Below are 16,263 nucleotides of genomic sequence, written 5' to 3' on the forward strand. Positions count from 1 at the left end.
GTCTCCGCCTCCTTCTTGCTGAAGACGTCCGAAAATGCAGCATAATGACCAGGCAATCCTGCCAATGACTGAGGCAGAGGAGGCTGAGCCAAACAAATCTGTCCCAGGCAACGGTTGTGACACTCGGAGCCCCACTGGAGAACCTCTCGAGAGTACCAGTCCAGGACTGTGGCATGTAGTCGGAGCCAAGGCAGGCCCAGCAGCACGGGGTTAACGGCCTTGGACAAGACAAAGAACGATAGCAGCTTGGAGTGGAGAGCTCCCACTTGGAGCCTCAGCGGCTTGGTCACAGCTATAACTGGGTCTGGTAGAGGTAGTCCATTTACCGATGTAACCGCCAACAGCCTCTCCAGAGGGGTAGTGGGTAATTGAAGAAGATCCACCAGGTCTCTACAAATGAAATTAGCAGCGGATCCAGAGTACAGATACGCAGAGACCCGATGCGTTTTCTATGGTCACGGGTATGGACAATTTAGACGGAAATCCTCTTTTACACAAGGTTGTCTCTCCTACCAACCCTAGGCTTTGACGCTTTTGGGGACACAGACGCACAAGATGGCCTCCGAGGCCGCAATATAGTAAGAGTTCCGAAGTGCGTCTGCGTTGTTTCTCCTTGGTAGATAGCTGACATTGGTACATCCTCACAGACTCCTTAGGAGGATCGGCATCTGATGACAGCAGAGGTTGCTGCAAGGGTGGGGCCGGACTAGGAAGGCCTCCCTCCCGACGAGCTTCTTGGAGCCGTTCTCGTATCCTCATATCAATCCGGGCGGACAGAAGGATGCAGTCATCCAGGGTAGATGGTAGATCTCGGGCGGCAAGTTCGTCCTTAATCTTAGGAGACCGTTCCTGCCAGAATGTAGCCACCAGGACCTCATTGTTCCACAACAGTTCTCCTGCCAGGGTGCGGAAGTGGATGGCGTACTCGCCCACGGAGGTGTCTCTTGGCGTAGGTTTAGCAAGGAAGCTGCTGCAGAAGAGACTCGTTCAGGCTCCTCAAACACCATGCGAAAAGTCCGTAGGAAGCCCTGGAAGTCACGTGTCTCTGGTCTCTGTCTCTCCCAGATAGGATTCGCCCAAGCAAGGGCCTTGCCAGTGAGGAGAGAGATGATGAAAACGACCCTCGTGCCGTCAGATGAAAGTGCACTTGCATACAGGCTGAAGTGGATCTGGCACTGGTTCAAAAATCCACGACAGGTACCTGCGTCTCCATCATAGCGGTCAGGAAGCTGCAAAGAAAAACGGGGATCAACACTGCAAGGAGGTGTAGTCTGAGGATCAACACTGCCAGTAGGTGTAGTAGGAGGAACGGCATTAGTAGGCTTGTGACGTCATCTTGGTCTTGGATCGACAAGTGGGGTCCATGGCCTGAGCGTACTGTCACTTTGGGTTCGTGGACCCACTGGGCCGCACCGCATTGACGGTATGGCAGCTGGCCAACAGGGTGCAGGTCACAGTTTATAGTTCGTATAGGGTACCTGTGGCAGCTCGGACAGTAGCAAGGCAGGCTCGGCTGGGACTAGGCAGCAGGCAGACGTCAGGCGTGGTATGCAGCACAGCACGACTATAGCTCAGCACGGCACTTGACCAGGATAGCACGATATACAGGATACAGGTACGGGAAACACTGGGAACTGGAAGACATTACGAGACCATTTGCATAGACAAACTGTGGGTACGACAACAACGCTCAAGCATGGGAAGAAGGGGCTGGGCCCTTCTTATAGTCTAGGGTACTTATGGGCTACGTATACATTAAAGTCCGGTGTGCACGCTGCTCCTTTAAGAGCGGGCACGAGCGTGCATGTGCACCCTACGGGACCCAGCCATGGTGAGCAGAATTGAGCGCTGGCGTCTCCTGAGGAGGAGACTGGGCCAGCGCTCGCAGACCCATGACTGCGGCCGTCAAGAGGTGAGCGAACCTGACGGCCTGTGGCCATGGACCTGACAGATCTATATACATATACAGCTATTAAATCATACTACTAAACCAGATTAAACATTACCTGCATACTGTTACTGAACACAACTCACTATTATAAGACCAATATTACCAATAATAACACAATACAAGGTCCAAATTATACCGCCACACCATAACTACATAGTGACTGAATACCCCCAAACTGTTACTGAATAATACAGCCACACCATAACCACTTAGTGACTGAATAATACCCCCATATGGTTACTGAATCATACCGCCACACCGTAACAACATAGTGACTGAATAATACCCCCATACTGGTACTGAATAATACTTCCACACCATAACCACATAGTGACTGAATAATGCCCCCATACTGTTACTGAATAATACCGCCACATCATAACCACATAGTGATTGAATAAAATTACTACACTGTTACAGAATAATAACGCCACACCATAACCACATAGTGAATGAATAATACCCCCCATACTGTTACTGAATAAAAAAAAACTACACAAAGACCAATATTACCACCATAGAGTGACCATATAGTGGTAGATGCCAGTTATACACAGGAGCTCTACAGACCATATAAGTGACAACAGCACATTTATATCCAGTGACTCACAGGTGATATTTTCTCTGATTAGGGTCGTTCTCTTTCCCTTTTTTCTCCATCCAGCCCAGACCACTGTGGTGACTTATTCCAGCCATGACTCGTCTCTGCCGAATTTTACACACAGACATGTTGGTTTCTTGCTTTTCCAGCATCCCCCCCCCCACCTATACCCCATCCTCTAAACAAACATGTAATCTACAGTGCCCAAGATGGTAAAAATGATCCCTCAGTGCTCGACACAACAAAAGTTCCCCCTCTGTAGCCGTGCTCTCACACAGTAATAATGCCCCATTTGTGCCCCCTGTAGATAGTACCACACAGCCCCTCTTGTAGGTAGTGCCACACACCCCCCTCTTGTAGATACTGCCACACAGACCCCCTTGTACAGAGTGTCACTCACTCTCTTGTACTTAGTGCCACACAGCCCCCCTTGTAGATAGTGCCACACAGCCCCCCTTGTACAGAGTGTGAAACAGCCCCCCCTTGTAGAGGGTGCCACACAGCCCCCCTTGTAGAGAGGGCTCTCCTCTCTACCTGATGTGACTCACATTTAGTGGTCATGTGGCGGCGGTCTGAGTGAGGTCGGTGCCGGCCCGGGAGTGGACCAGTCCAGTGTGACCTAAGTCAGTCACCTTATCTCACGTCACTGGCGTGAGGTCAGGTGATTCTGGTCAGGTGACTGGACTGGTCCACCACCGGCACCGACCTCACTCAGATTATTTACTCTCTTGGCCGGGGCCTGCATATTTTCAGATGCCGAAGAAGTCAAGCGGAATCTGAAAATATGCCCGCAGCCTATTCTTCCCTTTGCACTGCGCGTGTACATTTTGGCGCATGCGCAGTACAACGTTCCGGGAGAATTTGACTAAATCCCGGACGGTGCTTTTTTCTGCCAGACGCTACAGTCGGCAGAAAAAAACACCTGTTTTTTGCGGCCTGTCCATAAATTTACGGATGTTTAGCAACCCTGCCCATCCTACCAAGGGCTGCATAGAAAGGATTTGTGGGGAATCTTTACACAGTGTAGTTTTGGTGCAGCTGCTGCATGGGATTTTTTTAGTACGCAAAATAGGGAGCGGACACAAAGAAAGAATAATTATGTAGATTAGGCTCTGCTTGCATTATGTTTGTGCCCTACGTTTGCCATGCATGTTTCAAGTGTGCCACTGAACATATGCACTAGAAGTATGCAAATGTGTGTCTATACAGTACATCTACCACTGAATCCTATTGTAAAACAATTTATACTTTTCTGTATACAACTACGCCTTTCAATATATTTAAAAAAAATTGGTATTCCAATGTACGTATACCAGCCAAATGTACACCAAAAGAACACTCTTTGGAATTCTGTATGTATGGCTAATAGAAGTCTAAGCTAGATTAATTTATCGGGAACATTTTCTGACCAATAGGCCTAATGCATAGCCCAAGTGTGATGTGATGTGCTTTATATTTCGGTTCTTTTTGTTATGGTATTCCAGTTTTGTCTATAGCAAATGCACCAAAACTCCACTTTGTGAACAAAGACGTGAATTAACCAGCACTAGGAGGGAGCCCTAAAATTACATTTGCTATGGAAACCCTTACACTAAATAAGCCGCTAGTTTTTCCATTTGATTACGGTGAATAGGCCACAAAGATTCCAAATTTAGGTTTAACCCCAAAGTACTAACAAATCATATTAGCCAATCAATTTATTAACAGTACAAGCGATCATCTGTGGGGCTGGAAAACATGATTCTGTAGCAGCACAAGATCTGCAAATTCCTCTACAGCAAGAAAATACTTCTCTAATGGATATTATTACATACACACATAGGAAAGAAGGTCTCAGTGTTCTCTCTTAGGAATAATTTCCATAACATTTAAGACATTTGTTCAGAAGTAAATGTGCCGCATATCCACAGATTTTATTGTTCCTAAATGAACCATGAAATAATAAATTAGTTCATAACTCACAGATGGAAGGAAATTAGATCTTTTAATAATAAAGACATTTTCCCTGGAACTATAAGTCTCTGGAAACTCTGGTGACAAGTCTTTTAATATTTAATAACTGTTTCTGAGTTACCCTGTTCTCCCAGGAAGGTTACAGATGCTGGGGGGGGCAAAAGGCAGCCAATCTCTTGGAGCTTTTCCGATACCATGAAAAGCATAAAAAGTTTGATGTAAATTAAACAGTGACGAGTAGCATAGGAACAGGTAGGGGAATCATAGGAGCCAGGTTTGCCAACCTCAGTTTTGTCTAGTCTAATTGAAGTTGGGGCAACTCAGAAAATGGGCCCTACAGCTGCAGCTGCTCGATTCCCTGGTAAAAAAAAAAAGTAAATAGTGTATACATAAAATGAAGTATAATGACAAAGTAATACAGTATGATAAAACAAAAACAAAAAAAGTTTGGATGTAAAAGGCTACAAAAGTAATGTTAGGGAAGATCCTGAGCACAGTGGAATGAGGCAGCAGAAGTACAGAACTCCTACAATGGGGCATCAATCACCACAATTACTACACATGCATCTATCAGGTCAAAACAGGCTAAAAGGTCTATAAACATCACTGGAAATACAGGAAACCACAAATAACCACATGTCAGGGCTTGTAGACTGTAATAAAGTAATGCAGGTCCTGGAAGACAGAATTTTTATTACAGTGAAGATATTAAAAAAAATGTACTTTCCTGGTTTGCAGCTCTTTGTCATTTATGGTAAAATTGAGAGACTGGTGATATGTGAGTCAGTGATTTACGCTCACTTAAAGGAGTTTTTCCATTATAGAAAGTTATAGCATAAAACTAGAATAAGCCATAACTTTTTAATGTGTGGCGGCCCGACTACTGGAGCTCGTAATGATATCCTCCACATCTGGCACTATGATGCCCAGGCAGTTCACACTTGAATGAAGCATGATTGTAGTTTTCTGCACAACACCTGGTCAGAAGCGATGCTGTACGCAGAAAATGTTGATGGGGCTGCTTTGCTTTAGTAGTGCTGCGGCCTTTTCATTCTAAGGGGGTTGTAACAGTCCCAGGGTCGATCCCTTTATTCTACTGATTGTTCTCCATCCAGTAGTCGGACTCCATAGCAATATGTTGTAGCTTGAAATTGTGGGAAAGACCCTTGCATTTATTTACAGCAATGGAACCCAACTTTTTCGATGAAGGATAGCAAGTGTCGTATACAGTGTGTCCGGAAGGTCATATAAACTGCATTTAAAGGGGTTGTCCGCTTTGGATAAACCTGAAAGGTCCCTTAACAATAAGCTAAACAAAATGTCCAACTGCTAAGACCCCAGCGATGAGCTGTAATCTGTGGGGGAAAACTAAAAGTAAGTGTTGAATTTCCCTGCAGCGCCATCACAGGGGACATTAAAGGGAACCTGTCAGCAGTTTTGAGGTCTCAAAACTGCTGACAGGGTGATATAGGGGAGGGGAAGGGCATTTTAAATGTAAATTTTTGATAATGTTTAATTATGTTTAATTCCCACAGCGCACCGATCACAAGTGCCACTGAGGCGGGACTTGATGTGCAAGTGCCCCGCACTGCATGCGGCAAGCTTTGCCCCTCTGCTCTGAGTGACGGTTCTAGTGGACTACCCCTAGGCCACTAAAGCCATCACAAGATAATGGCACTTGCAATCACTGCCCTAGGTGAATCAAACATCGCTTTTATGGTCATGCAACTTGCGTGATTGAGAAAAATGGTACATATAAAATGCCCTTCCCCTCTCATATATCACTCTGTGAGCAGTTTTGAGGCCTTAAAACTGCTGACAAGTTCTCTTTAAGGCCTGATTCAGACGTGCGTGGCGTTTTTGCGCACGCAAAACACGCAGCGTTTTGCCTGCGTAAAAGCCACTTGCCTGCTCCGTGAGGCAGCATCATATGATGCGCGGCTGCGTGCTTTTCGCGCAGCCGCCATCATTATGACACGCCATTTGGATGTTTGTAAACAGAAAAGCACGTGGTGCTTTTCTGTTTACATTCATCCTTTTGACAGCTGGTGCGCGAAACAGGCAGTTCGCACGGAAGTGCTTCTGTGCGACCTGCGTGGTTTTCACGCACCCATTGACTTCAATGGGTGCGTGATGCGCGAAATACGCGGAGATATTGACCATGTGGCGCTTTTTGCGCAGCGGACAAACGCTGCGCAAAAAGTACGGACTGTCTGTACTGCCCCATAGACTTGTATTGGTCTGTGCGTGGCGCGTGAAAACCACGCGGCCCGCACGGACGCAATACACGTTCGTGTGAATCCAGCCTAAGCATTACGCAGTGCCCATTCATGGGCTGTCTGTGTAATACAGGACAGATCCTCCCGAGCGAGAGATGCTCTTTGGGTACCGCTCTCCACTCTGGCCAAAAGATGAAGATCCCAATCAGGGGACCGCAGAATTACCTCATAGGGTATAAGGAAATAGGTTTTGTAAAGTGGAAAAACCCCTTTAATATTTTGGTGTACTCCTCATTACAGTTGTATGAAATAGGGCTACGGGTATGTTCACACGCAGTGTTTTCAGACGTAATTCGGACATTTTACGCCTCGAATTACGCCTGAAAAAACGCCCCTAATACGCCTACAAACATCTGCCCATTGCTTTCAGTGGGATTTACATTATTCTGTTCCCACGAGCCTTTATTTTACGCATCGCTGTCAAAATACGGCGCATAAAATGAAGTGCAGGACACTTCTTGGGACGTTTTTGGAGTCGTTTTTCATTGACTCCATTGAAAAACAGCTCCAAAAACGGCCGTAAAAAAAGCTGCAAAAAACGCGAGTTGTTAAAAAACTTCTGAAAATCAGGAGCTGTTTTTGCCTGAAAACAGATCCGTATTTTCAGACGTTTTTGGTCACTACGTGTTGAACATACCCTCATACAACAAGAAACGGTTAGCAGTTGGAATGAACCATATTCAGCATCTTACAGGGGAGTTTTCATTTATGCATGAACACTTGCGTTATAGCTCTTTACTCCTGCTTCTCGGCATTATAGCTTCATCTTCCCTCGTCATGCCAGCTGCGGGTTCAGTTTAAAGTTGCTGGGTTTGTACATGGTCCACATGAGCCATCGACACTGCCTGTGTTTATCACCTGTGTGAATGTTAGTGCCTCAATGTTGTTGACGTTTTCTAGTTCTCTTTTTGTGCTGTGTGATCAGGTCTGCTATGCTACTAATATTCACATACGTCTTTATTTACCATATATATATATATAATATATATCTATATATATATATATATATATATAGATATATATATATATATATATATATATATATACATATATACAGAGAGAGCCCAATCTATGCGGTTCCATAGGGAGACAACTTTAGACACACAGCCGGCAACCTGTTGGTGGGCAGTGATATAAAGAAAGGTGCCAGTGGGAGCACAGGGCCATACTATTATGGAGCTGGCATCGCGTAGGACATGAAATGTGCCTACACGATCAGGAAGTGCAGCTACCAAGCATAGCCCCACACCCATTCTACCAGCAGAGATCAGAGTAACCTATGATCTCTGGCATTATTGCAATGCTGACCACGGCATAGAGAAAGTAAAACAAAGAGAGATGCCCCTTTGTATGTGACACAGGGCTTCCCTGTGATGCAATACATTGAAGGTCCATGGGGGGTGTCTTTTAATATTTACAGTTGCTAGGGCATACATATGGATGTCCTAGCAACAGCCTATATATTTAACATACACAGGGTAATATACTGTATGTTAGCATATGTGTATATGCTAGCATGTTACAAAAGTAAAAGAAAAATATGAAAAGAGAAATATCAGTAAAGTAAGTCTCTTTATAAGATAAATAAAATAAAAAATAATTTAAAAAAATGTAACGGTTAAAAAAAGTGAAGCTACAAAAAAAACTCATCATGTTTTTTTTAATTGCTCTAAAGCAGTTAAAAAAATATATAATCTATTGTATTTTATTGCATATCAATTGGAGGACACCTAATATAGTCAAATTGAGTATCTCCATAACCAAAGTGATCAGTAACAAAATTGATATCCCTTTAATATGATTTGTGAACGGCATAGAAAAATTTGAATTAATGCAAAATGTTGCCCTGACAAAGTACAACTTGGCCCGCAAAAAACAAGGCCTCAGATAGTCATGTTGCAAAAATAAAAAAGTAATGATGGTCAGAATGTGTTTGAAGGCCAAAATTGGCCTAATCCTGAAGAAGTTAAAGGGGTTGTCCACGAATGGACAACAGATGATCTATCCACAAGATAAGTAATCAGTATATGATCGGTGCGTGTCCGACACTCGAGCCCCGCACCGATCAGCAGCTTTGGCTGCCTCCGGGCGCTGGATGTTATGAAGGGTATGAAGTAGCCGGAGCCGGAAGCAGATGGCAACACTGAAGCTCAGCCTCTATACAGTGACTGGAGCCAACTGCTTCCAGCATTGACATCCGCTGCCCGAAGGCAGCCGGAATAGCTGATCGGTGTGGGGTCCATGTGTCGAACCCGCACCGATTATATAGTGATGACCTATCCTGTGGATAGGTCATCAGTTGTCCGTGCATGGACAACCCCTTTAAGGAAAAAAGGTAAATATAAATATTATATCTTATTAAGAGTAAAATAAAAATGGTAGGTCACACGTTTTCTTTAAGACATTGATCACTGTGATGTTATAGGACAGGAACCTTTTTTTAAATGTAATGTAATCATTCCATCGTTTTGTTAAATCTCAGAATTGGTGTTTCCTCATCATGGATTTTACCAGAGACATATTGTCATCAAGCACTAACCAGGAGCTCAAACAGGAATCTGCATCACTCCAGCCAAACCTGTCAGAGAAGCCAATAAAAGAGGTCACAAAAGCACAAAACGATACACAAGTACAAGAAGATATTAATCCTTCTGTTGAAACACCAAAACCCAATTTACTAATCCATGCTCTGCAACATAGAGTCCAAACTGAGATAAAGGCCACTGAATGGAGAAGACGGTTACTGGAGACACCATATGCATCATCCAAGGTGAAACAAAGGTCAAAGAGCTTGTCCCCAATAGATCCAAGATGTGCAGCTCTTCATATGAGTTCTGCTATACGTCGCCATAGTGCCTCATCAGCAATCTCTACTAAGCCGGTTATAAGTGATGGTTCTATTCAGACACAAAATTGGGAAGTTGTCAGATTGGATCAAACAAACCAAGTCAATGCACCACTAACTTTACAGTTTCAAACAATTCGTAGGGTGAGCATAATTCCCAGTGACACAATGGAGGGCTATCGGCAAAGTGACGGTGAGGAAGGGAAACATGATACGTCATTAAGAGACAGTGTATTCAATATAGGAACATCTCCACCAAGTGTTCAGCAGGAGGCGCCAGAACAAACCTTCATTGTCGGTAAGTTAGGGTTGGGTATGCGATTGGCTAAAGTTTCCGCTGCTGTAAGGTGAATACTGCAGCGCCTGTAAGGTGGATATGGTGACACTGCGGATGGCTCTGCTAAGGGGGAAACAGAGACTTGTTTTGTTTAGGAGGTACTAAGGCTGGCTCTATATTAAGGGGGACACCCAATCCTAGGGTAAATTTTGTAGAAGAATGTATAAAACATATACAGAAATCAGGACATCCATTGCATTGATTGATCTTAATTAAATGTTTGGAACAATGTGTTTAAAACACAGACAAAATCATAACGTGTAAACTACACAAATCATTGCATATTATTCTGATTATCTATAGAACAGGACCTCATTTTAAACAAAAATACCATCTAAAAATGTTATACTGCACAAGTTCTGTAGTGTGATCTATGTTTAATATTATGAGAAATCCCTTCTAGAGGGTCACATTTTTACATTCCCTGGTCCATTAGTAAATATGACATGGAGATGCCTATTGTCGACAATCACCTTGAATCCCATACAAACTGTATTTGCGTTCTCGCTGCTTATTTGTTGTGGGTTTTCCCCATTGAATTCAATGAGGAGGTAAAACCCGCAACAAATAGAAGATGTTGCGCAACTAATCTTATACTTACTCAGAATTCTGTGTTTCTTTGTCCAGACCGGCCCCCTGGGATGACGTTTCATCCCATGTGATTGCTGCAGCCAATCACAGGCTGCAGCGGTCACATGGGATGAAACATCATCCCAGGAGGCTGGGCTGCAGGATGGCGGAGGGACCGGCCACCATGGCAACGTAAGTATGAATATTTTTTTTTTTAGGTGCAGTTTTCTGCAGTGGACATTCATGTCGAAAAACTGCAACACAATTTGTTGCGTTTTTTTTGGCCCGAAATTCCCTGGGGCGCACAGGGCGTATACGCTGTGTGCTTTTACGCAGCATATCCGGCCTGTGTGAACACAGCCTTTTAGTTATGTTACATTGTCATATCTTTGCAAACTTTTATACTATTCAATTTAATTTTTTGGAGGATATTTCTGTTTATGTTTGGGCATTCATTAGGATGCCTTATCACTGTTACTGATGTAGTCACTATTGAAGAGTGATGGTTATGGTTATGGTTGGGAAAATACTCTGAGACATTCTCTATAGGTAATATATACTAAGACTGCGAGCTTCAGTCCCAAGTCTCAGTTTGCTTATGTCGCATAATATTGGTTTAATGGTAGTAGTAGTTGTAGTATTTGTCTTGTTCCTTAATATTTTTATATATTTTTAGGTTCTCATAGTGACGTTGCTTCAGCTCTTGTCTGCTGGTTAGAAGGTGTGTCCTATAATAAAATCTATGCAAAATTTTCAGTAAGCTGTTATGCTAAGGAAAGTTTGGATCCTACTACATACTGTTTTATTACTGAAGGGTTAATCCCAATTTAGACATTTATGGCATATCCACATGATATGCCATAAGAGTTTGATAGAAGTAGGTCTCAACTCTGGGACATGGACTGACCTCCGTTTCGCCTGGTGAGGCACCCCCTGGCCGCAGATTCCAAGCGGAAACTAGCGGCCCCCTCTTGAATAGCTACCACCTAGAATCTGCGATCAGCAGCCGCCTCATTAGGTGAAGCTGGGGTCGAACAACCCCCGTTCTCGATATAGGTGCAGGTTCCAGAGCTCTATACTACATTTATGCAATATCCTGTGGCTATGCCATAAATTTCTTAGAAAGGAATAACCCTTTAAGTTCATTGGAAGTTATATAATCCGTATGCCCCTAGTGGTTTCTGTGGGTAGCCGGAATTATATATTTTCTCTTTTCTATGGCTGTTTGAATAAAAACAGGGGGTTTCAAGCATTGGATCAGAGAAGCAGAACTCTGACCCTTTACAGTTATACTATATTAGCAAAAGTATGTGGACACCTCATCTCCACATCTATAGGAGCATTTTGGACATCCCATTCCAATACCATGGTCGTTAATATAGAATTGGGCCTGCTTTTGCAGCTATGACAGCCTCCACTCTTCTCAGGAAGCTTTTCACAATACTTTAAATTGTATATGTATGAATTTATGCCCATTAAACCAAAAGAGCATTTGTGAGGTCAGATGTCGGACAAGAAGGTCTGTCTCGTAATTGGCCTTCCAATTTATCCCAAAGGTATTAGGTGTTGGATGAGGTTGAGGTCACACCATCTCTTTATGGACCTTGCTTTGTGTACAGGGACACAGTCATGGTGGAACAGGAAAGGTGCCACAAAGTTGGAAGTATATAATTGTCTAAAATGTCTTTGTATGCTGTAGCATTAATATTACCCAGCACTGGAAATAAGGGACCTAGGGCAAACCCTCAAATGTTAAAATGGGCACTTCTGGTAGATAGAGTTCTTAAGGAATCCGCCAAACCCAGATTTGTCTTTCAGACTGCCCACTGGTGATACATGATTTATCAATGCAGAGAAAATGTTTCCAATGCTCCAGAGTCCATTGGTGGCAGCTTTACACCAGTCCAGCCGACCCTTGGCATTCTACATGGAAACCCATCAGTTCTTGTGCTGATGTCACCTCCAGGGGCAGTTTGCAACTCTGTAGTGAGAGATGCAACAGAGGGGAGGGGTTAGTTTATGTGGTCTACATTCTGTTAGCTTGCGTGGGCTACCGCTTTATGGCTGAGCCGTTGTTATTCCTAAACATTTCCACTTGACAATAATAGCACTTACTTCTTGACAAGGGCAGATTTAACAGATCAGACATTTCACAATTTGAATAGTGGCAAAGGTTGCATCCTATGACATTGCCATGTTTAAAGTCACTGAGCTCTCCTGTGCAACCCATACTGCTACCAATATTTGTCTATGGACATTGCATGGCTGTGTGCTTGATTGTATGCACCTGTTTGCAATGGATGTGTCTGAAACACCTGAACTAAATAATTAGGATAGGTGTCTACATTCTTTTGGCCATATGGTGTATATTATAAAACTAATCAGCATAACATTTTAGACTAAAAAAATAATAGAAAAATTCCTTTAACAGGTTCCCGACCGCTGGCCGTAAATATACGGCCAGCGGTCAGGGTCTCTAAAGTCCGGCGTATAGTATATATACGGCCGCACTTCAGAGACTGTGCACGCGCGATCGCGTGCACACAGCTCTATGCCCTGGCTGTTGCTAACAGCCATGGGCACTGGGCAGAATGTCAGGGGTCAATCTTTTGGCCCCTGAACATGTGATCGCTGTGACAACCAATCACAGCGATCACATGCATTTCTGCATAGAAAACAGTGTGCACGCGATCGCGTGCACACAGCCCTGTGCCCTCGCTGTTACCAACAGCTCTGGGCACTGGGCAGAGTATCAGGGACCAATCTGATGGTCCCTGATCATGTGGTCGCTGTGAAAACCTATCACAGCGACCACATTTGTTTTATTTTGACTTTTCTGGCAGTAAATCTCCTGCCTCTTTTCTTCTCCTCAAACATTGTTTCAGTTTGAGGAGAAGAAGAGACTCGGGAGAATTGCTGCCAGAAGAATACAGTGAAAAAAAATACAGTTACACTAAAACATTCTCTGTATAGATAGATTTCTATCTATCTATACAATCTATCCATCCATCTATCTTTTTTTCTATCTATCTACCTTTCTTTCTTTTATTCTATTAGAATAGGCAGGTAGGGAGTATATAATTATATATATATCCACATATATATAATATATATAGCAATAGCGGTTTATTTTTTTGTTAGCGGTAGTGTAGATATATATAGCAGTTAGTTTGTGTGTTTTATAAAAAAAATAAAAAATAAAAAAATTTGTTTAGTTAGTGTTAGTGTTAGTTACGTTATGGCGAGGAAGTTGTTTAGCGCCGAGGAGGCATACGCCATGCTGTGGTCTGAGTCGGAGACCGCATCAGAGATGGCGTCCGAGATGGAACCTGTTTTAGGTAGTGACGATGACAGCGTCACTTCAGGTTCATCTTCAGGGGACGTTGTCCCTGATGCAGTCGAAACTGCAGAACATGAAAGCGCAGGGCCAAGTAGCGCTGTAGCACGGGACAGCCTGGTCCCTCCAGTCCAGGCTCTTGTATGGGCACCTGCCCCATCTTTTGGGCCTAGAATCCACGGATTTACGGCCACTCCTGGCATAACCGTGGACAATACAAATTTTGTCCAAATGGATTACTTCCATTTATTTATAACGGACGACATCCTAAATCAGATTGTCCACGAAACAAATTTATATGCCACGCAATATATAAGGCAGAAACCTTCATCCACCCATGCCAGAGATTGGACGCCCACCAATTTGCAGGAATTAAAAATTTTTTGGGGGCTCACCCTAAATATGGGTATTGTCAAAAAGCCCTCCATTAGGTCTTACTGGTCAACAAGACCCGCCCAAGCCACCCCAGTATATTCTGCAGTAATGCCCAGGTCTCGTTATGAGACAATAATGAGGTTCCTCCACTTCAATGACAACGCACAGGCCCCCCCAAGTACCGATGCAAACCGGGATCGGTTGTTCAAAATAAGACCGCTAATAAATTCCCTGAATAATTTATTTCTGCAACTCTACACCCCTGAGCAGAATGTAAGTGTGGACGAATCCCTCCTCAACTTTCATGGCAGACTTAGCTTTCGCCAATATCTACCTTCCAAAAGGGCAAGATATGGCGTTAAGCTCTACAAATTGTGTGAAAGCGGGTCAGGATATACCACCGCCTTCAGGATTTATGAAGGGCGGGACCGCACAATAAATGTTCCTGGATGCCCCCCTGATCTTTCCACCAGCAGTAAGATTGTGTGGGAGATAATGCAGCCTCTGCTTCACAAGGGGTACCACATGTACTGTGATAATTTTTATTCGAGTGTGCCCCTGTTTAGGCATTTGCATGCTGCAAGGACTGGGGCATGTGGTACCATGCGCAAAAACAGAATTGGTTTTCCACAGCAATTAGTGGGGAAGCGCATGGTAAAGGGGGACTCCTGTGCTTATGCATCTGAAGAATTGCTGGCGGTCAAGTTCAGGGATCGCAAAGATGTGTATGTGCTAAGCACGATTCATACCGCAGGAACAGTGGCAGTGAGGGAAAGAGGGGCAACATCGGACAAGCACAAACCAGTGAGCGTGTCCGAATATAACAAGTACATGGGGGCGGTGGATTTAAGCGACCAGGTTTTACAGCCCTATTTAGTAAAACGCAAAACTAAAACCTGGTACAAAAAGGTGGCCATTTATTTGTTACAGGTGGCCATCCACAACTCATTTGTGCTCTACAAAAAAAACAGAGGCAGAGACACATACCTGGATTTCCAGGAGAAAATTATTGAAGGCCTCATTTTTGATGTTCAGGACACCCGAGAATGCCCCCAGTCTGAGGATGTCACGCGACTGACTGAAAGACACTTCATCAGTCGGATTCCCCCAACAGCAACCAGAAGCAACCCCCAGAAAAAGTGCCGCGTCTGCAGAAAAGACGGGCACCGCAAAGATTCCCGATATTTCTGTCCCTCATGTCCCTCGCAACCAGGCCTGTGCATTGAGCCATGTTTTAAAAAATACCACACTGTTCTGAATTATTAGATTTTAGTTAATTTGTTGAAAATATATTTGCCCTACATTACGTTTTTATTTTTCCCATGATTTTACTCCAAGGGTGAGGGAGGGAATGGGTGGGGGGTGGATGTCATGTTTGATGTTTTCTAAAGTTCATCTGCTGGAGAGCTCCATTTGCATTAACCTGAAATTTCTTATTTTAGAAAACCCCAAAAAATAAATTCCCATTATACCCCTAGATGAATATTTTGGGATTTCTGCTTCAAGAGCAGATATTTTGGAAGTGTTATAGAAACTCTGTTGAGTTTTGTAAAACCAGCTTTGAAAAAAAGCGATTTGTGAAATAATCTTCTTCTATCCTCCGCCCTCCTACATCTCTATGTGATAAATAAGGCCACATATTTGGTATCCCCGTGCACGGGAGAAGTGGCAGAATGTGAACGGAGATTAATTTTGACCGTGGTCTATACCGTGTGTGAAAAATGCTGGTATAAACTGACGCATTTGCTAAAAAATTGCTAATTTTATTTTGATCCATCTTATTCAAGAAACTTTCAGAAGAAAACTGGACTGTCTAAAAATATGATAAACCCCTTGAAGGAAACCTTGTGGGGTCTACTTGTGTGAATGAAGTCGTTTATGGGGTGTTTCTAATGTTTCAGCAGCATTACGCCCCCCAGAAAACAGTATGCGGCTATAAAGTCAAGTGCAGAATTCCTGGACCGAAAAGGCCAAAAAGCCTCCTTTTATGCCAAGCCCTGGCACATGCCCGTGAA

The 16,263-nt window shown here is 43.6% G+C and overlaps 1 protein-coding gene across 1 annotated transcript in view; it reads left to right on the top strand.

Moving 5' to 3' along the window:
* Positions 1 to 7,548: 7,548 nt before the first annotated feature.
* LOC142741879 (uncharacterized) overlaps positions 7,549 to 16,263 on the top strand; it is a 114,864-nt gene continuing 106,149 nt past the window's right edge. Inside the window, exons 1-3 of the mRNA XM_075851201.1 lie at positions 7,549 to 7,652; positions 9,267 to 9,927; positions 11,213 to 11,292. Of these exons, the coding sequence (XP_075707316.1) occupies positions 9,285 to 9,927; positions 11,213 to 11,292 (723 nt within the window). The 5' untranslated portion in view covers positions 7,549 to 7,652; positions 9,267 to 9,284. The remainder of the gene's footprint in view (positions 7,653 to 9,266; positions 9,928 to 11,212; positions 11,293 to 16,263) is intronic.

The sequence above is a fragment of the Rhinoderma darwinii genome, chromosome 2, assembly GCF_050947455.1.
Source record: "Rhinoderma darwinii isolate aRhiDar2 chromosome 2, aRhiDar2.hap1, whole genome shotgun sequence".
Taxonomy (NCBI): Eukaryota; Metazoa; Chordata; class Amphibia; order Anura; family Rhinodermatidae; genus Rhinoderma; species Rhinoderma darwinii.